At 45.0% G+C, this 22,289-nt stretch overlaps 1 protein-coding gene across 23 annotated transcripts in view; it reads right to left on the bottom strand.

Annotated features, from left to right (window-relative positions):
* The window catches only part of rims1b (regulating synaptic membrane exocytosis 1b), a 69,597-nt gene extending 47,986 nt beyond the window's left edge, over positions 1-21,611 (bottom strand). For 8 of the 23 annotated variants that reach the window (XM_035637862.2, XM_035637863.2, XM_035637868.2 and 5 more), the window contains exon 1: positions 21,058-21,607. In XM_035637862.2, coding sequence (XP_035493755.1) covers positions 21,058-21,224 — 167 coding nt within the window. In that variant the 5' untranslated portion in view covers positions 21,225-21,607. Of the gene's footprint in view, positions 1-21,057 lie in introns of all 23 variants that reach the window. The other 15 variants (XM_035637866.2, XM_035637867.2, XM_035637879.2 and 12 more) reach the window with 6 other exon arrangements.
* Positions 21,612-22,289: the final 678 nt, after the last annotated feature.

Here is a 22,289-nt window from a genome sequence, read left to right on the forward strand (position 1 = left end):
TTGGGGGATAAAAATAAATCTGTGTTCTCAGCCAAAATCACAAGGAGGCTCTGCACCAGTGAGAACAGTCTCGCCCTCTTTGACTGATAATCTCTATAGGTTCTGTTTACAAGAAGTCAAACTTGTTCCCGAGATGTCAGCAGGTCAGTGATCATCTATGAAAAAAATTAGATCTTCTATACAATCTTCTGGTGTACATTTATGTCAAGGCTACTTTCATGATCCGTCAAAAAGAAATGGTATGCTCTCAGCTGCAAACAAACTATGGCTTCAAACCTGTCTGAGTAGATTTCTTTAGCCTGGGTTCAGAAAACAATAAAAAACACAACACTGACATATACTGTCGGCGGTAGACTCATGATCATTAGCATGTGGGTTGGGGGGGGGGGGGGGGGGGGGGGGGGGGGGGGGGGGTCTGAGGGAAATGACTGCTCTTCGGCTGCTATCTGTTCCGCTGACTTCAAAAGTCAGATGTTAACTTTGAACAGCTATATTAAACAGAGTTCAATAAGAAAACCAAAACAAGGAGCTGTAAGATGCTACAATGCTTTCAGAGCACATTTCACCTGTTGTTACTATTAAAAAAAACATTGATCAAAGCAGCTATGATTGCATCTGTACCTGCACGCCACAGTTCAGGTCCAAAGACCAACTCTGCAGCTCCAGTATTTTTTTCCTAATTTTGTGACACAGCTTCACAGTGTATCACGCCGGCGACAAAGAATGTGTGATGGTAACATGCTCTCACAAAGAGACGGTGTCAGACTGAATCCATAAAGACATGCTGGAATCCATAAATACATGCTGCACATTTTTCAGTCTTCTCAGCTGGAAAGCAGCCTGTGAAGAAACCATATGTGTCAAACACGCATGACCAATGTATCCACCCATGCATGTGCAATCTCACCAACCTCATCGTTCAAAATGAGCACCAGGGGCGATTCTAGGATCAGAGCCTCAGGGGTGCTGAGCACCCAATGGTCCCAAAAATTGTACAGGCAAAAACTGTACAATTTTGGACTATCAAGATACACGTACAGACAGTAACACCTTGGCTGTAATATCAACACATAGCAGTGTTTCCGATAGGATTTTGAGTCAGACCCTTTGGGGGGTCCGGGGGCATGCTCCTAGGGAAAAATAATTTGTACATTTTTATTTTAAGTTAAATCCATCATTCTGGTGAACTTTGATACCATTTATGTGGCAAGATCTATGAAGAACCCTTGTAAACAATTGTTTGCTGTAGCCTTACAACCTATGTGTTGTATGGACACTGACCCCCACCCACATACAACCACAAAAAAGGTGGGAAAGTAGCTGTTGTATTCTGGTTGTTCAAATATTAGGTTTAAGCCATATATTTTGTGTATGGTTTGACCATTTTTAGCTTGTCAAACACGGACTTGCGAGGAAAAAAAAGGGGTAGACACGCCACTGATGAGCAACCCATTAATGGACAATTAATATTCCAGATTCCTGAGATCCCATACCTCTGAGTCAGCACACGTAGTCTCGGTTGAACACTACCTCAATGTTAATCGTAACCTTGACTCAGCGGGGGATACATGAGTGACCCCAACCACGCGGATGAAAACGTACTCACTTTGTGGCGACACAGGGAGAGGTGTCCTCTCAGGTAGGAACATGCTCTTTGGGTTCACTCCTCTGTGTTCTCATTGATTACATGCCCGCACCTCCCTGGGGGTCAGCCGCCCTGCCCGGGATAACAGTTGACGGAGGAGCGCCACAGATATTTTGGTCGAGCAGGCGCACACTTTCTTCAACTGAAAATGACTTTTTTTAGTTAATTGTTAAGTCACAACACAACTAAAAAGTCCCATGTCCCTTTCGTAATATTTGTTTTCTTCATATGATAAAATTCTTTGCAAAAGCCGGAATCATGTTGTGCTTAGGTCCGTCCCTCCTGGATTCACAGTTGGTTAGCGTGTGGGCTCGAGAGCTGAACTTTAAAGGATCTACTATATATTACTACAACGACACACACATTCAATCACACAAAAGCTATCCTAAACAAACGAGCCCTATGTCGTCTACACAAGCAGCTTACTACAACCAATAGTCGAATGAGATGAATGAATGGGTCAAGAAAACACACAACTTTCATACAGGACACTGCTTTTCATTTCCCATGTGAATGACAAGGAAGGGTTGTTCCTCAACTTTTCCTCAACTTTAACCATGTACGCAACTTGAACCATTTACGCATGACACGCCAGAAGGTTTGACTTGCGATTGCAGGAAAAGAGGTTAAACTAATTGCGTTGACAGTACCTCAGTTTCACCAAGTGTCCCACAGGGAGCCAGAGCTTTCATCCAACAGGGCCTACACAATACCAGGGTGCCAGAACAAGCTGGCCTAAACTGAATGCAGCCATTTTCAGTGTTATCAATTGAACCTTTGCTTTGTCAAAATGTCTGCTGTGAAAAGGGTTTTTTATGCATTCCCACTCACGTGGGGGCGTTAAATGAAACTGAACTCAATATTGTTGAAGCAAAAATCAATATCTTTGCATTAACAATGTATGATACAGAGTTTTAGTCATGGATTTTGCAAAGACTGGGGACCTTGCAGCGTCACTATTTACAAGGCTGCAACTAGATTCCTTTTTAGATTATTTCCCATCATGCTCCTAGTGAAATTTTACAGGAAGATAAATGGTTGAACAATGGCAAAGAAACAGCAGCTTGTGCAATACATGCTGCAACATCGCATGGAGACTCCCAAGAAGGTTTTGAGGTTTTGATTCCCCACTCTTCTGCTTCCTGTTTGGTTCTGGAAAGAGCTCACCTAGAGTTTAGTGACAAAGTTCACGTCACCATTTGCGTCAGCGGAGACTAAAAACGTCGCAAAGACCAGAAAAAGACCCCCTCAAAACAGCTCAGATCACCACCTTACACCAAACGATCGAGACGACCGGAGCGCGCCTCAATTCGAGCAAAACTCTCATGATTTTACATCAACATGTGAAATTTGTGCGTGACAGTGAAATGGCTTGGAAGTCGTTCGGTGCGAGGCCCGGCAAAGTATTTTCATTGAACAAACACAACAACAACAAAAAAAACCATCATACTGCAGCGTAATAGCTGGATTTGTAATTGTAATTTGCTTATAGTGTACTCCTCATTACTGTTATAAAAGTACGTGTGAGCATGTGGCCGCGGCACACTGTGGCCAGGGGGGTTCGAGTGGTGTGAATCAGCTGAACTGTGGCTGTCTCCTCTCTAGGTCACCACCATGGGCCAGCAGGGACAGCCAGAGAGCCACATGTAGCTTGGCCCCGCTTTGGCCTTGTCAAAACAAGTGTGCGAATGAAAACAAATGTTTACTTGTGCACACACACGCACACACACACACACACACACACACACACACATGCAAATTTCGAAAAGAAAAAAAAAATTGCACAGACAGAAAACCCACATGTAAACATGTATGGGTTTGAATTTGCCTAGTGCCACACATTCAGCTCATCAAGTCCAAGGACCCCTTCCCTCCCTCCCTCCCTCTCCTCTTTCTGTCTCTTGTTCTCTCTCCACTCTTCTCCCGTCGTTGGTGTGGAGTTGTTAATTAGCACCACTATGAATACATTGGCCAAGGAGGCAACACTATTTCGGTCTCATCAGCTGATTCCCGGCGACGCCCAAAACGTTCTCGGTTGGAGGATGTAGTCTTTATGTTTCAGCAGCAAAGCGCTGATGGACGTTGAGCCCCGCCCCCCTTGGTTGTTGTTGCTGTTACTCGAGCAATGGTTTTTGAAATTATTTGTCCTTAGTTTCCCACAGAAGTGAACAAAGGCTGCCTTACTGGCACGCTTTAATCCGAGTGCAACAGCAAAGGGGTCACCCCAAAATGCCTCAATTTATTTTCACAATATATTTATACATTTACAATTAATAGGAGGATGTGGACTAATGTGACTTTGGCAGACGTGATGCCTTCTAACATAAGTTTGTGTGGAGTGTAAACTGTTATTACTCCCACCTATGATATGATAGGACCTTGCTCTGTCTGGGTGGATGTTCCAGTCCTGAAGAGGCATTTTTCTAATAACACTTTGACCCCGTTAAATAATGTAGTTACCTAATGACATGCCCGTTATCTTTGATCAGCCAAGGTAGCTCTTATCCAATCCATACAGTTATGCTCTTGTGGTTTTGGAAAGACAAAGGACGACAACTTCTAAACGATGTCGATTGCTACCGATTGCCAAAATCCTAGGCACATACTTGGACAATCGCTGTTCAGGGGTGGGGTTCAGCAAAGCAGTCTACTGACAGAACATTTTCAAGGGATTTGGAGTTTTTAGTTGAAAGAACAAAGCAAGCATGTTGAATCAATAGTCCCAGCACAGCTCGTGACAGCTGAGGGAAAAACTTCTCTGCTTCTGAGCAGTCTATAGAGACCAGGGGAGACGACAGACATGTCGGCACATGCTGTGAGGAGGCAAGGAGAGGAGGAGTCAAGGGAGGCAGCGTGATCAGAGGTGGTAAATGAAAGGGGGCAGGCGCAGACAGGGGGGAAGGGTGGGGTAAAAAAGAATAAGAGTCAGGAAGATGAAAAGAACAGGTGAAGAGTGTATAGACCATCCCAGAAGTCTTCCCATCTCAGAAAGAGATGGATAGACAAACTTTTTTCTACAGGGGGAAGGAGGAGGTGGTGGTGGTGGTGGAAGGAGAACGAGTGAAAAAAGGCAAAAGATGAACAAAGAGAGCCAAGACGGAAACAAGCGTGGGCCGGAGACCAGCGGAAGAGAGAAGCCGATGCATCCGGAGCCACTCTATAAATACCACTTGAGGAGAGGAGTGGATGACAGAAAGTGGATGGAGACAGAGCGATGGAAAGAGGATGGGCGGGATGAGGACAGGGAGAGAAGGGAAGAGAATAGGCAGATGTAGATGCGGAGAACGCTGGCAATCTGTTTTACAAAAAGCAAGTGAAGATGATGTTATGTGTCAAAAATAATTGAACTGCCTTCTGCCTCCCGCTGGAGTGAGTGTGGCGTGTGTGAGCGAGGCAAGGAAGTAAGAAAGGGGTAAAGAAGAGCAACAGATGGGTGCTTAACCAAATGCAAACACCGCCTTTGTTGTGTCGTTTGCGCTGCCATGATGTCCTCAGTGGGGAGTTTTACATATTTGGCCTCCACTGTCAAAGGGCTATAAAGTGGTACTAACGTCATACTCGCAGAAATAAAGCACCCAGATGGTCAGTGTGTATCTATCTATACACATGCAATTTCTCAAACAATCTGGTCAATCCTTCCAGGCTTGATAGCGGTTTGATTCCCAGCTGTCATTCTTTCCAGGATCCAATGTCACAGGCACATTTCCTTATAGTCAGATTAGCCTGTTGGTTGAGTACACAGCTCAAGGGTCCGAATATTTTCGACACTCTTCTGCGTTCTTTACCTTTTTTTGTTATTACATTAATCAGTTTGAAGCGCCTGACATTTTGACCAAAAACTTTAGTCAAGTATTTCCAATTTCCATTGCAAGCGAGTCCTTTGCAACACTTTCGGTTGCAAAGGTGCTGGGTCAGAACTGGGCCTGAAAGAGGCCTGGTTCCTGCACCAACACTTTGTCAGATATTGCCTCTTCAATAATTCTTGGAGTCAGAAAAAAGAATCAAAAGAAGTTCACTTAATATCAACAGAGTCGGTTGCAAAGAGCTCATTGTGCTCTCCCGGGGAGCAACCTCAATAAACTCGAGCTGACCGTGGAACCAAATTGAACTGAAACTCTGGAGCTCCCCCAGCTCCCCTCATGGAGACTCTGAGCAGTCTCCTACTATTTTCTTCAAAATACGCCTGTTTTCTATTTCTCAGGGCCATTTCTATTGGTGTAATTATTGTTATTGGTATTATGCATGAGTTCTAATGGTGTCTCGCCCTGGCTTGCCTGGGTACGCCTGGACATATCCCCCCTGCCCTGAATTCCAACTTTTGTATCTTTTGAGAAGTTTTAATCCTCACAACTATATGAGTTCTAACACTGAATATATACATTTGACAAGATTTTGATGACAAAGGACATCCAAGGTCTTCATACCTGGCATCAACATTAGACTTGGGTGGACGGCTCTGAGTACAGGTGTGCAAACTATACAAATTATGTTAGCCTTTCTTTGTCATGATGTCTGAACATCTCACAAGGCCCACAGAGATACACCATGAGTCTTTCAAACGCCTGGAGCACACCAAGCAATGAACCCGGTCTGCGTTGATTCGATGTCTCCCTCTGCTCTCGACTTCTTGCGCACTGGGCATGGGAAGTGCATGACAGTCTCCCACCAACATTGCATTTGTTTTTTGCAAACAGAACTGATGTACACATGTTTAGTTGTATATAGGAGGTGACGTGGTCAGATGGGATCACCCGAGACACGTGTTGATGCCAGGTGTGAACAGGGCCCGAACAGGTGAATTGTGGTATAGCCACTGGAATCGTGCAAGCATCGATTTTTCGCGATTAATTAAGAAAAGTGCCACATTTAAGGAGGCTACTCGAGAGCACAAAGACAAAAGGACGGACAGGGAGACCAACGTCCCCACTCCAGATCAGTGGGTGGCGGTAAGAGGGTCACCAGTGTGTTTGAACTTGACTTTAACTTCAGAAGTTGAAGCTGACAAGGCTCACAGCATTTTTTTTTTTTTTTGTCATGCCAAATACAAGGCTGGCCGTGGCACCACTCCCCAGACGGAATCCTTCCGCTGCATGCAGTACATAACTTCAGCCCGTCTTCCGTCTGTAGCACCAGACTTACAGCAGCCCCTCCCATATCCAGTGCTTGGATGTTGATAACTCTTTTTATTGATGCTGTGAGTGTTTTACCCATATTTATGGAGCAGAGTGCCTTTTTGGCATGGCCTCCTCAGTGTGTGTGTGTGTGTGTGTGTGTGTTCATCATTCTCTTCTGCTCATGCATTTATTTTTTTCTCCTCCTTTTCCATTTATCTCCCTCTAACTCTCCCTCCATTTCCTTTATTTCTTTTCTTCTTATACCTCGCTCTCTAATATCGTCAGTATTGTATATTGGATTTCGCTCCACTCAAAGCCTAGTAATGGATAAAAAATGGTCTTCCCCACATCACTGTACATATACTGTACAGTTCACTCTGCATTGTCCTCTCATTGTTTCTCTCTTAAATACTGACACACTCACACACACACACACACACACACACACATCACATGTGGCGCACAAAGCCTCTGACCTCACACAGCCGACTGGGTGATGTGTAAGCCATATGACTCTAGTTGGTGGAGTAGTTGTGGAGTAATTATGGGCAGCCTCTAATCCCCTCATTCTATCCCAGCAGCCTCAGCTGGCCCCCTTCTTCTTCACCGTCATCTTCTTCCATTCCTCCTGCTCTCCTCTTGCCCCCCCCCCCCCCCCCCCCCCCCCCCACCAACCTCAATGAAGAGGGAGCTACAAATTAAATTAAATGTGTTTTGGATTGTCACTGCTGTGCAAAAATTCCCTCCTAGCTTCGTGGTTTATTCATGTCCCCAAAAGTTGTGTTTGAAGAGTTTGAGCAGAATTCATGTTTTGCTATAGTTCTGTCCTGCGGGAGAGGAGTAAACGCATGGTCGCAACGCACCAGGACTCAGCATGCTGAGGGACAATCCACCTTAAACAATGAGTTTCTACTTTGCTTGTTATCAGCTTATACATACATACATACATACATGCAACATTCGAAACAGTATTAAGTTACCAAATAACAGATTAAGCCATACCACCAGTAAATGAGACACAGCAGTATTTGCTACTGTGAGGTTACTTTCATATTGTTTGAAACATTTCCTGCATGTTTTGACTGCAATACACCCAATTGTATTTCATATTTCAAAAAGCACTCTGGTGGGGAGGCCATAACACTGATCTTAGCTATGAACCTGAAAAAGAGGATCGTAACACTGGCCGAAGACCTTGTTTTTGCTGACCTCCGCTGGTTCGGCTTCTCGCCCTGCTGCAGTTATGTAGAGGAGCATGTCCGTACACGGTGACATGAGAGTCAGGTGTGGGTGCATGTAAAGTAGAGCATATTTACAGTGGTCACAGGTACAAAAGACTTAAAACTACCAGAAAGTGTAGTGAAACACTGCTGTTAAGCTGCTCTTGAAAGGGTTTTCTTTTTGCTAAATCATCATCATTGAATGTGCTTTAAATCACTTCGAATTACAGAAGAACTTAGTGCATCTGGGTTCTCAGCACTGCTGAGGCATAGTCAGGTGTGCAATGATATAGTCAGTTAAATGAATATATAGTTGATGTTTTCTCAATAGTTGTATAAACATTGTATAAAATGTATGTAAGGAAAAGAAAATGATCGCTGGGGAGTTACAATACACGAGAACAGAGCACAAGATGGAAGCCAAGTACTAAAAATACTACTGTGAGGACGTTCTGTTCGTTTCTATTAGTCTCCAATATTTTCTACATCAGAATTCTTGCGCTAGCGAGCCAACACCATTGGCTCCTAACAAACGGGGGCATCATCCATCAGCCATAACCATTTAATTGACTAAATACAATGGAAGAATTGTGTTAATCCCTTGAGTTTTATAGACGTGGAGACTCTATGCAAAGAAGAAGTGAAGCTGTTCTTGAGCCATGTAGAGGAACAACACTTTAGGAAGGGGTAGTTTTCCTTTTTTTCCCCTCTCAATCTCAATACGCTACTCACGTGTCTCACTGTAATTGCTCCTCCTCGCCACACTGGTTCTGATTAAAGTGATGGAGGATGAGTAAGTCTTTTAAGCATATCATGGCCATTTTAAGATGCTTTAAGACAACTGCTTTTTGTTGATAATTTGTCACCTGAATAAAAAAAAATTCATGGGCATAATAATATACACTAGAATCGACTCTGTCTAATAATGGCTCAGATGCTAAAACGTATCTTTCTTCATCAAAAAGATCAGAAATTGCTTCCCAACATGGGAGCCAGAAAGCTCAAATAGTATTTAAAGCTACCATATATGCGGAGATTGTAGAAGGAAGGAGACAAACCACTTAGAGCAACGTGAATAGAAAAGTCCGTGACACCAAAGATAGTGGCAGTGTGACACGTGTGCCACCCATCCTGTGAAACAGTAAATCATCTGCCGAAACTAGGAAACCTAGCGGGCCTATCGCAATGTCGCACTGAGGCAAGCACACAGTCGAGGCTCTGATGGTGGCAGTGGGTGCCGACGGCCTTCGAATGAGCAGAATATCAAAATAAAATCTTGTGTGATAAATCAGCTGTATAATCTTCTAACATCAAACGTAAACTGTCACTCGCTCTGGCGGGGTGAACTGACGTCGGCACACGGCGGCACGCCGTGAAAGGGGTTGGTGATGTGTAACTTTGGGGCGGGCAGGTAGCGGAAGTTGAAAGTGCACTCCTCATTTAGACAGGAACCTGCTCTCGAGGCCTGAAATAACTGCCCAGGGGTGATGCCAAGATGGCTGCCGTGCGGTGAGGCTTGCCTGTAAGGACTGGCAATATGCAAGTTATGGAAATGAAGCTTGCAAAGGCAAATCACTCCGCTCCTCTACCTGCTTCAGGACCTACGTTCCACCCAGCCCCTCGGCCACATGCCGTTCACCGCTTCGACTGATGCAGGTGTGTCACGATCCCCCTCTTACACACACATGTACACAAATGGGACACTCCATGAGCTCAAAGCATTTTCAGCATGTTTGGCGTGATGGCTCTGGTGTTCGTTCGGCAGAGACCCTTTTCTTGGCCCGGAGTTACAGACAATGTTGTGTGTGGCCTCTCAAGATATAATCCCATCACTTCCTCTTAAACAGACACACCGAGATGGAAGGAGATGGAAGGAGAGGTGGGGGGGGCGGAGAGCCTGGTCAGCCCAAGCAGAATGCATTCTCATTAAGCTTTAATGCTGGGGAGGTCTGGGAGCACTAAAGGGGCCACTCACGAGGAGGCTCTCTCAGGTCTCTCCCTCTCAACACACTCCCTCACAGAATCCCAGCCAGCCACACGCTTGCGAGCCGCCATTTCTTCCCATCGTCTCGGTGTGAAAGGACACATCTGGTTCACTCTTGGTCACGTTGCGCTGCTCTCTGCCGCGGCCAATGATTAACCAGATATCAAATCAGCACAGCCGTATCAATACACAAAACACAAGGCTGTTTCCCGGTGGGCAGAAGATAGGAAAAGAGCACAGATAGTTTAAGTGCATTTCTTTTTTTGACGTTTTTTTCAAGAACAGATACAAAAATAAATTTAGAACATGTAGGTGTGAGTGTTATTATTTGATTTTGTTTAAAACAATCTTGCCGACCGAAAAACACATTCAAATAATCCCAAACACAGTGATGCAGTCTGTTACACACACACACACAAGCAGCCACAGTGCATAATCTACTTCCATCCTAAAGAAGGAAACGTTACCATATTCGGATTTATTGCACTGCCTCCATCTGCCAGTGGGATCGATGGGTAGAAAAGAGATTTGGATTGAGATGAATTGCGGGGTTTTGGTTTTTTGATTATTATTGGGTGGGTGGAGGGGTCGCCATGGTTTGATGTACTGATACAAAGGAACCACAGGTCCAACAAACCATTATTGTATGAACTGTGATTCATATTGGACAAATCTGAAGGGTACAATCCGCTTCCAGGGGCAACTTTTAGTGCCGGTGCGTTTCAACAAGTCGTTGTCACAGTGGACCTTCGTCGTCACGGTCACAACACCAAGCGCGCAGGACGTACTGGGGGCGAACGCAACATGCAGACAGAGAGGACAGAGGTGCAGACAAACTGACGGAGGTACATACACACACACAGATGTCCCACAAAACACCAATCTTGTCCACCTACACACCCACACTCACACGGGGACACACACAGAGACAGCGACTTCCCCGCTGACTTCCATTCCTCCAGGTGCTGCAGATACACCCGACTGCCTCTGAGTTGTTTTAATTAAGAGCACACACGGAACGCAAAGTTTCAAACTCTTTTCCAGCTGTCTGTGAAAAGAGTAGGGGCTCGCAGTGACAAAAGCATTCTGTTTTAGACGGAGCAGCCCTTCCTTCTGCGAGCTCTCATCCACAGGCCAACAACACGGCAACACCATCTGGGCTTGTGGTGCAGTTCCTCTGTCACTTCTCATAAGCACTGCAGTGTAAATGTTCTCAGACATACAGTATAGATCCTGTGTGTGTGTTTGTTTGTGTGTGTGTGTGTGTGTGTGTGTGTGTGTGTGTGTGTGTGTGTGAGAACTTATTATATATAAGCTTCACCTATGTAAAGTAGGGATGCACGTACATTCATGAACATTAATTACATCATCACTTGCATACACAAAAGCACACACACACAAACATACAGAGCATGTGGGCACATGGACACAATTCAAACAATACACACTGTAGCTAATTAGCGGAATGCAACAGTGGGCGAAACTAAAACAGGTTAACATGGCAAAAAAAAAAAAAAAAAGGTTTGGAACATCAACAGCAGCCAGTGAACTGAATATTTAAATATTTCAGGAACTGCTTCCAAGTGTGAGCTATTTTCAGACCTGATCCATAATTCAACATTAGCATTTTTCGCCCACAAACCTTGAAACCCCTAGGTCTGCTCTGAAATTCTTTTTCCCCCCCTCTTTATCTCGTCTGAAAGACACCGAGTTAGGTCAAGAGGGATATCGTGTTTTGGGTTTTTGGTTTTTTTTATTGGTAACTTCACATGATGCCAGCTAACCACGGTGCAAACTAGGTGAAACTATCCTGCAAAGGATATCTGAAACTGAGGATGAAGAAACACTTACAGATCATATCAAAGCAAAGAGGATCCAATAGACATTTAAAGCCTGGTAAAAGCAAGTCTGCTTCGACAGGGAGAAGCATTCAGCGTATAGCAAGCATTCCCCTGGTTCAAGACACATGTGCTCGCTGGCTGGAACAGCACTTAACAGTAATTCAGGCTTCTGGGACAAAGATGGCCAGTGACTGCAGTACTCTGTGACCCAGCAGTGACTCCAAGAGGAAAACCCCACTAGCTTGATCGGAAGCCTGAACAGTGGAACCTGGTCTATGGAAGCAAATAAGAGACATAAGTCTTTGAACTTTAACAGCCACTGAATAATTCATATTGAAATATTTTATTTTGAAAAACATGTATCTGAATTTATTTGTTCGGAATTTCACCTCTTTGAATTTATTTTCCTTCGGTATTCAGATACAAAAAAAATCAGATCTCAAATTTTAATTTTTCAATTGCTCAAATTCAGATCGAAAAATTGACAGTATCAGTATCAGAGCACAGGCAGTCTGTCATGTTATGACTCACCTACATAAAGACACGAGTCACACAAACCATATCTGTGTTCCAAACATACTTAGCTTCAACATTCTCCTGTCGCGCCCTGAGTTTGATTGTACATGAACAGCAAACTCACCAGAGCGCCTTCGTTTCCCCTTTGCCAGATGTCGGTTCGATTGCATACAGGCTCAATTGCTTTTCCTATCCTGGGTAGCCCGGATGTTACTGTGTGAATTTTTCGATCTGAATTTGAGCAATCGAATTTCAGAGTGTGAATATTTGACACGAATTTTTCGATCTGAATTTGAGCAAATCGAAAAATTGTAACTTGAAATTTGAGATCTGAATTTTTTTGGATCTGAATACTGAAGTAAAATAATTTCAAAGAGGTGAATTCCACACAAATAAATTCAGATACATGTTTTTCAAAATAAAATATTTCAATATTAAGTATTCAGTGGCTGTTAAAGTTCAAAGACTTATGTCTCTTATTTGCTTCCATACTGGTCGAGGAGCTCAGCCAGGCCCTTGAGATATTTGAAGGGGCTGCAGTGTTTCTGAGTGGGTGACACGATGTTACACTCTGCGCTTCCACGGCCTGTGCAAAGCCTTAAAAAAAAAAGGCCAAACATAGTTTTGGCTTTTGAGCCAGCACCATTAAGATCATTCCAGGCCCATGTGGAAGAACGGGTCACTGCAAGATGAAAAGGACTATTTGTATTTCAACCTGAACCTCCAAACACAGTCCCAATTGCTGCTGCTTTGGAACTCGGGTTTAGAAGACTCAAGTTCCTGCCTGCTGATGAAGCATTTCAAGGTCCAGGGCGAAGTAGAAGCCATGGCACTTGCTGCCGAAAAGGAAGCAGGGCTTCCCAACGAAAGGGGAAACGGAGCCACCGGCACAGCCCAAGGCAACCCAGTAAGGTATGTCAGTAAGGGTGCAACATTGTTCCTAAACAATATACCGGGATCATCATCAGACTTCAGCCCCGGTGATGAAGAGGATGAGGAGCAGCAACTAAATCAAACTGCAGAAAAAAGGTCTTGATGTACTTTGGAGAACGTCCCCTCTCCAAGAAGGAAAATCCGCTGTCATGGTGCAAAACAAATGCAGCGCCATATTCAAAGCTGGCAAAGTCCAAGCTGTGTATTCCAGCAATACCCACGCCATCAGTGTGTTTGTTTTCTGCAGCGGGAGACATTGCATCTAAGCGCAGGGTAAGCCTCAGTTCTGAGAAGGTTGATATATACCTTTCTTCGTTGCAACCACCACATACTCCTATATAGGCGTTAACAAATACATGCACCCATACACACACTCGGATACACACACACACACACACAGACACAAACACACACACACACGACAAGACATACAGTAAGAGCTCTTTGAATTTATTCGGTTTTAAATTGTAAGTAAACCTTTTTGTTAAAAAGTAACTTCACATTACTGTATTTTTTTAAATTATCTATTTGTTTTTGCATTGTATGTTTTAGCAAAGTTGGAGTTTATTTTAGGAAACGTGTCTTTTTCAATTTTGGATATTTACTATTGCCATTCAATTAGGCAAAAGTCTTTTTCATACGATTGCTTGATTAATTAATAGAATAATCAATATAATACTAAATATCAAAAATAATCAATAGCTACAGTTGTTGTTTCGAGAGAAAAAATATATTAAACTCCCATAGTCAATTATCTAAGCGGATGATGATGGTGTATGCAAGTGTTTTGTGTGCTGCTTATCAGGTTCAAGGTTCAGAGTTTCTGACAATTACAGGGAAAACCAGAGCTGGTGAGAGAGAGAGTAGCGACAACTCTGTTCACTCCAATGGACCTTTCTTTTCCCAGCCATGGCGGATGATTGAGCCTCTCAATAGTTGCCGGAAGTGAGCAGCAGCACATTAGAGTATCAGCACAATGGAGTCAATGGACCGTCTGTGTTGCACTTATGAAGGGCAAGACGTTTAAATAATCAGATTGTGTATTATCAGCACATCTGAATCAAATCAGCATGCGCATTAAAGCATGTTAGTGGATTATATCCTATTAAATTTGTAAAAGAAATTGTTTTAAAAAAGTATTGACTAACTACATAGAGTAACTACATAGGCATGTTGGTCTGCTATATCATAAATCGATAGATTATTGACTACTAATTACCAAAAACCGCAGTTCTGTCGCTCTGAATAAAGGATTCTAATTGCGCGCCAAGAACTTCCGGGAACTATCTGAAGTCTACATGAGTCACGTGAAGTGTAAGCATTTTTGGACTTCCGTTGTCGCGACTCTCTCTCCTAACGGCTCTGAGGGAAACCAGACAAAGAAAGGAAGTAAAGCACAGGTTAGACATGCAAGGTAAGAAATTTCAAAGTAAAACAGGAACTAACAAATCCATAATGCAAACATCTGAGATACGTTTAAAAAAACAAAACAATCCAAAGTCCAATCACAAGGAAAACTACAAGTCTTGAAATACATCTTCAAAATCAAAGGCCCTTCGGAAGTCCATAACAGGTTAGATCCTGACATCCATGAGCTTGAGCAAAACAGAACAGCACATCTGCTTTTCACTTCTGTTTGATTTCCAACAGACACAAATCAATTTCTTCAGCTGCCTATTGCTCCCCTGCTTTCACCAGCAATTTCTTAACTTTGTCTGTCAGTTCGGTGCTGGGCTAGCTGCGTACCATGGGCTTCTCAGAACCTATTCTTAATAATAGCTTCCTGCTTCACAGTGCTGATGAGAGCCGTACGTGTGAACCACACCAGTCAAGTTTGGGGCCATTAAAACCTAAAGAGCTTCAAATGGTGTTGTGACTGCGTTCACAAGCAGGGTCCATTAGCACAGAAATGTTCGCTGATGTTATCAGAAATCATTTGGATGATAAGTTAATATATTTTCAATTTAGTCATATAGTTTTTCTTCATAATTTTATAATACAACTGAGGCAAATGTTGAAATTCCCCAACAGCCTCATATTTTCCCTCTGTCATTAACCTTTGCATTTCCTGTATAACATCATCCTTGCTATATTGTTAATCTCTGCGGCTTGTGGACAGCAGCAGTTCTGTTAATATTAGTCAATGTTACCATTGTTCTTTTGACTTCACCACTTGAACGCATACCGTGTTCAAGACATGCCTAATTGTAACCACAAGCTCACGGGTTCCATTTGAAGGCAGCATTACACTCGAGTGACACCTTTTGCCACGATTTGACCCGTATTGGATACAAAAATATGGGCCTTAAAGCTACAGTGTGTAATATGAAGAAGAACGTACTCACAGAAATTGAATATGTTGTTCATAACTATGGGTTCATAGATGTATAATCACCTGCAACAACTTTGAATAAGTTAAATATAGTTACATCAGGGAGACCCGACCTCCCAACCTATCGCCATGTTTGCTACATGGTGTTCACCACCCCGGGTTCCTGGGTCCGAGTTCCAAGCAGTTCCGAGGTATAATGGAACGCATCATTAAATACGGTTGCGTTTTTTTCAGCACTGCAGGAAATGTAATTAGCGGTGCTACCATAACATGTCCCCTGTCGGGTGCTCAGTTGGTTGCGGTTTGCAACTTTACCACCAGATGCCGTCAGAAAAGTACAAGAATTGCACACTGGGGCTTTAAAGAAAAATTGTCAAAACGAACAGAAACCAAACTGCCCACGTCGGAACAGAAGTCAACCCCTTTCCCCTGAAAAAGGATCCTTGTCACCAAACTACAGCTGATCTCTTGGTGGACAGCGGCAACCATTTCCGACAGTGGACAGGGAGGGGGGCTTCACTGCCCTCTACATGCCCCCTTTGGCCTGCAGCCTTCGGGAGCCCTGGTAATGACTGATTAGCAGTGTGTGTGTGTGTGTGTGTGTGTGTGTGTGTGTGTGTGTGTCTGTGTGTGTTTGTGTGTGCATGTGTGTATGTGCGGGGACCCCTTACAGAATTCATTCTGTCACCCCCTTTCTTCTCTCTTTCCACCGCTCTAATCCTAAATCCTCCCTCCTCCTCTGGATTTTTTCATCTGTCCATCTGGTGTCAAGGAACAAACTCTGCCCAATCTGCACCTTGTGCTGTGCCATAGATAAGAGAAGTGTTAAGGAATCTAATAAATGTTACGAAAACTACTTCTAAAGCAGGGGGGGGGGTTCCAGTAAATTTCTGGAGGACCATCACTAATACTGTTAACTTGTACTTCTCTGCATTAATAAAAAAAAACAACAAAAGTGCCTCCATTAACTCCACCCACCCCCCACTTCAACCTCGAGGCCCCGTGTGTATGTCCGCCCACGTCTGAAATGTCTACAACCCCTCTGCCAAGTGCATCAATATTTTACACATTGTTTCTATATTTACATTTTGGAAGCCACAAAAGCTCCCAGGGGCGGTCGGTTACTCGGAGAGCCGGGCTGCGGAGAAAAGACTTCCTGTTGTACTTTGACGAGAGTTTGTTTTGGGGTTTTTCCGACGTCACGTCGTCGGAGGGGCCGGTCACTGCTGCGCTCAGCATTTCACTCGGCCCTCGCGGGATGGCAGCTCTCCTCCACTGACGTCCTCTGGATTAGGAAGTCGATGGGGGTTTAAGCAAGTCGATGGAGGGAGCTCTCTGAAGTCTACAGTGTGTCGAACGTTCGTTTGCGCCGTGAACCGGTGAAGGAAAGCCTGCGTGACTGACTTCTCGTGAACCTAGCCAGAGCAAACAGATCCGGACTCGTGCTGGAGGTTACACTCATGGCAAATGAAAGTCCCATATCAGTTTAACCTTATCACTGCCAGCTGCTCACGTCTCAGGCAACCACGGTGGACAGCGCTGGCCAGGTGAAACAGGTCACCACGTGAGGGTGCACGCTGTTCTTTTTGGATGTGAATTCTCACTGCTGGTTGACAAAAGGCCACCTCTGCCGATGCTCTATGAATATCATAAGTAAGGAAGATGCTCACAAGAAACACTAACATGTGTTTTAAAGGCCCATATGTTTGGCTAAATAGCAAATTTACACAGACATAAATTAAGATCTTGTCGAGACAAGAGGAATGGGATATATAAATGAATTTCATTTTGGCAAAGCAGGTTACTTTAGTGGCCGCACCATCTGCCTGAACTGCACTTTCATATCATTTCAACCTGATGTTGTGTTGGTGCATTCTGACTTCTGCTTGACACATGGTAGCAGTAACAATTTTTTTCCTGACGCTGAAAAAAAAAAGATATGTCAACCTAAGAGTTGTCACTTCGAGGAGTCGATGTGATAATCGAAATTCATGATTGCTGCCATTTTTCTGTCATAATAATTCATGCTGCAGTGCAGAGCTATAGCCAGGCAGCTATATCTGAAGAGGACGTCGCCAGTCTTAATCCCATCTCCAAAGGTCTGGAAACAAATTTGCCTCATTTCCTTTTTTAACCTAATGGTCACAGGGAAATGTATTAAGCTAAGAGACAAAAGAAAGTTTGTCAGAAGCTCTAAAATAAAACCGTTATACCACATGGCCCAACTGCCACCATGTAACAATAATGTGTTGTCAATGTCAATGTGGTTTACAAATGTAGCTCTAGCGTCAGTTCAGACACAAAGAGGGCTCTCACGTTCGCTTCGGTCGTAGTTTAGTTCTCATTCATCCTGCCTCTCATCCTCTCACGCTCGCGCACACTCTCAGTTTCATGCTGTCATTTTCCCCGAGCATGTCATTTCAACGATCAGCTGTTCATCAGCTGGTCTCATCTATCCAATAGCTTGCAACACGCCTGCCCTGTTGGCCAATCATCTTGCTGCTGTCTTATTTTAGATTTGATTTCTCTGCCTGTCCCTCAGCCAGTCATCCACCACCGTCACCGCCAGTGTCTGGACTCCATATCTCCCCATGGGGTCCAAGCACCAAAGACTCTATCAAGACTTTGTCATTGCATATGATTCTGTTAAACCTGTAATAAATAATCTTTTTCTTCATTCACTCGTTCACTCCTGATTGAAATGAAGCTCACTGATTCAGTGGATTATTCAGATGAACTGCCAAGAACTGTACCATCAGTTATGTCAGTAATGTTTGTGTTCGATTCAAAATTCTCTTAAAAGCACAACTGTTACATACTACGACACGCACACACACATACAAAGTCATACAATATTAAATGTACTCAGGAATTTGGATGAATGGCAGACTGTCCTACAACATTCATTTTGAACTACCTTGCTCAAAAAACAATATTTCAGTTAAGACTCTTGAACCAGACTGTGACACTGTTTTCCTCTGCCCTCAAAGTAAACAAACAAACAAACAAACAATCATGAACATTATATCCCATATGTTTAAACAACTGGACACAACACACCTCAACGTTTGAAAGAATAATAATGTCAAGTAATGACTTGACAGATTTACTTTATAATGCTTAAAAAGGACATTTCCAAGTGTGTTTGTGGCTGGTTTGTATGATTCGTATCACTGTATCACTTGTATATACTGTATAGTCATTTGATCCCAGCTGTCCCTTGAATAGAAGATGAATTCATAATGCTTCACTAAGGAAAAGCACAGCGGTTGGCCTCCATTGCCGTGACATTGTGTGACTTATCTGAACTAAACGAGGTCGACGTAAGCATGCGAAGGTGCCAAAATGTCTGTATCCTCCTCTTTTTCTCCCTCCCCGACTTACTTAATCTGCCCCATATAAGTCAACTTGGGACAAATGTCTATTCTATTTCTATGCGTGTACGTGTTTATGCTTTTAAACAACGAAACTGCTGTATATCCAGAGGAGCCTGCTTGTCGGTGATGTCAGTAAGTTAGTAATTAAAGCTGATTTGTTCCGTTGCAAGTCAGTCTGGATAGTAACCATCAGCCTGGGGTTTATTAAACTAGGAGAGAAACATGTTGTTGTTCTCTTTAGCCCAATCTAGAACTGCAGAGTCTCATCCACTAAACCTGATTGTGGTATTACCCATCATGCACAGAGTCTCTCTTCAACGTATGTAAACTCCTGTCCTCTCTGTCGCTGTTTGTCCAGCTGCAAAGTCTCCTCACACCCATTCACATGTCTTTGCATAATAATCGTACACGATACGCCGTAGTAAATGTTCAAGACCAGCTGTTATTTGAACGGTTTTTCTGAAGCCACATTTCTCCTTTGTCCGTGGCGTGCAGGGTCCCATCAATGATTAGCCAGATGATGAGGCCATTATTGACTAAACCTGAGCCTGTGCCTCATGGAACATTAAATACATAACTTCCTCTCAAGGGGCCCCCCGAAACGGCTCTCACCCGGCTTCCCTTCAGGCCGCAGTCTGGAAATGAAAACAAGCCATTAGAGTCGGAGCGAGCCAGAGAGTGCTCATATGGAGGCAGCACGCCTGCCACGACAATGCCCCTTCAACATGGGGCCAGAAACGGGGGGGGGCTCTCACGTGTTCCTGTGCAGGTGTTGGTAGAGCAGATTAGCATATATAGGCCTGAGACTGAGTGTAGGGGTCTGGTGGCTCAAACTGCCATGGTTTGTGGGAGAGAGGAGAAAACAAAACCTTGAGGAATTAAAACTGCAATGTGACCAATCCTTTCTAGGAGGCAGATGAGGCACACACAGCCGTCGTGACAGTGTAGCGTGCCTCTAATATCTCCTGTGTTTGTGCACATGACTGAGCTCACGGCTACCATCTCCCCAGCTCTTCAGCCACAATGCTCCTCCGGTGCCTCGCATCTCTGTGTATCGCATCCCTCTGAAAAATTGCTTCTTGCACAGCTCGGATTCTTGGGGTATTTTTGCAATTGTTTTGCCATTCGATCTGGGTTTTCAAAAGGCGCTGTACAACACTAGTCGGCGTCTTTTATTTTGTAGTGTGTCCGGTGTAGGCCTGTTGAGATTCCCAACCACACCCCATCCCTTGCCCTCCGCCAACGGGGAGCGCAGATGATCGCGAGCACACAGCCTCACCGCCGTCCGTCTGCCGGGATTGTAAAAAAAAACCGGTTCGTGTCGCTCCAGGCCCGTGGGCTATAATGTCATAGTTGTTCCCCATTATTGTCAAAGCGATCTCCCTCACGCTCCCTCTATCTATCTCTCTCTCTCACACACACACACGCGCACATTCCCTCCTCGGTGGCGAAAGAAAAAAAGGAAGACAGAGCGACTGCAGCCTGCATATACGTGCGTAAAAGGCGAACCGGAGTGGTGTTGGATGCGTAAACCGGAGGACGGGGTGCAGTCCCCATTGATGAAAACTGAGTGGGTGAAGGATGGATGGCGCTATGAATCATCCCGAGCCACCGCCCCCACCCTCGCGCTGTCACACCCCATCCCCGCGTCCTCCTCTACACCTGTAACACGTTTGACCCTGTTTCGGGTCATCTGTGGCTGTACGGCGTTTTTTTTGTTTTTTTGTTTTTTAATATTGACCGATCCCATGCCTCGCAACCCTACAAGGGGTGTAATTTTCTGCTGATGCTTCTTCTAGAGACAGACCCGGAGCCGCTAGACTTCAATGTGCTGTGCCTTTACACAGCACAGTGGGTCCGTTTTTCAGGAACGCGCCGCCGCAGCGCAGCACATCATCCCCTTCAAAGACAAACCTTCGGGTACCAGGGATGATGGCAGAGCGGAGGCAAAGAAATGGTCTACTCGTCGCTGGGTGTGATGGGTGTGTGATGCTGACCAGCGCCGTGGTCGACTAATGCTGGGTCCTCACTGGTGTTCAGCCGGTTTCGCGTTACGCTGTACGTCCCACGCTAGAAGGAAAAACGCTGCCCTTACTTTAGCATGGCTTGTTCTTTATCCTCCTCCTCCTTCTGCCGAGCCATCACTGCCATGATGATCTTCCTCTCCTCCTCGGTGAGGTGGCTGAGGTCCGGCACATCCGGCATGGACGGCGGCACGGTGGGTGGGCGAGGGCCGCCCTGGGGCCCCACGGAGGCGGACATCTTTTCCGCCACCGCCGCCCCACCTCGCCCTGCTCCTCCTCGGCGTGTCGTTTCGGCCGACAGGTTCCCCGGAGCGCTTCCCGAGCCACACCTCACGACGCGGCGCGCGGGCAGAGCGGCAGCGGCGGCCGCGGCTCGGGCGAATAGTGCGGGCGGCTCATGGTTGCGGGCACCCTCGGCTGCGCTTCCGTCTGTCCTCTCGCGCGGCGCTCCTCCCGCCGCGCTCTCGTCGCAGTCCCCCCCCGACCGCCCCCCGCCTGCCCTCCTCTCCCCTCCACCGCACGGATTCACGGGGAGCCCATCTCCGCTTGTTCACGCGCCGGGAGCTGAGTCGAGCTGAGGGGGCCCTGGTTCACTCGGCTGGTCTGTCGTCGGACTGGAGCAGGATGCTGGGCGGTATAGGCGGAGTCCCCCCCACACACACACCTCTCTCTCTCTCTCTCTCCTCTCTCTCTCTCTCTCTCTCTCTCTCTCTCTCTCTCTCTCTCTCTCTCTCTCTCTCTCCCTGACATTAAATGGTGGGAATGCAGACCCCACCTCCCTCTCCCTTTTTTCGCGGGGGCGCGCTTACTCGAGTGAGAATGGGGTCCTCACCATCATCACATGCAGGAGCTACACACAGACACGGCGCTGTATCCAACACACGCGCGCGCGCAAAGTTCGGCGCACATGGAGTGATATGAGCGTGCGTTATAGTATTTTGCCAATTCCAAATGAATCGCGTGTCAAAGGCAGTGGTGTAAACCACGTGTTGTCGTAGTAGCGGCCACATCATACGCATGATTAAATCACACGTCTGTTCTGCAGACTGGACTCTCTGGTCCTTTTCAGCACCACGGACAGCTCATGTTAACGGAACCGTCTACAGTCACAGGTTTTACTCACAAAATGTGTTCCTGTGTTTGCACACACACATACACACACACACACACACACACACATATATACATATACGTATATATGTATATGTATATATATAAATGAAATAGAATTGCAAGTTTAACACGTGAGCAAGGGATAGTGAAACTACGATAATATATATATATATATATATATATATATATA

Source organism: Scophthalmus maximus, chromosome 8, assembly GCF_022379125.1.
Source record: "Scophthalmus maximus strain ysfricsl-2021 chromosome 8, ASM2237912v1, whole genome shotgun sequence".
Taxonomy (NCBI): domain Eukaryota; kingdom Metazoa; phylum Chordata; class Actinopteri; order Pleuronectiformes; family Scophthalmidae; genus Scophthalmus; species Scophthalmus maximus.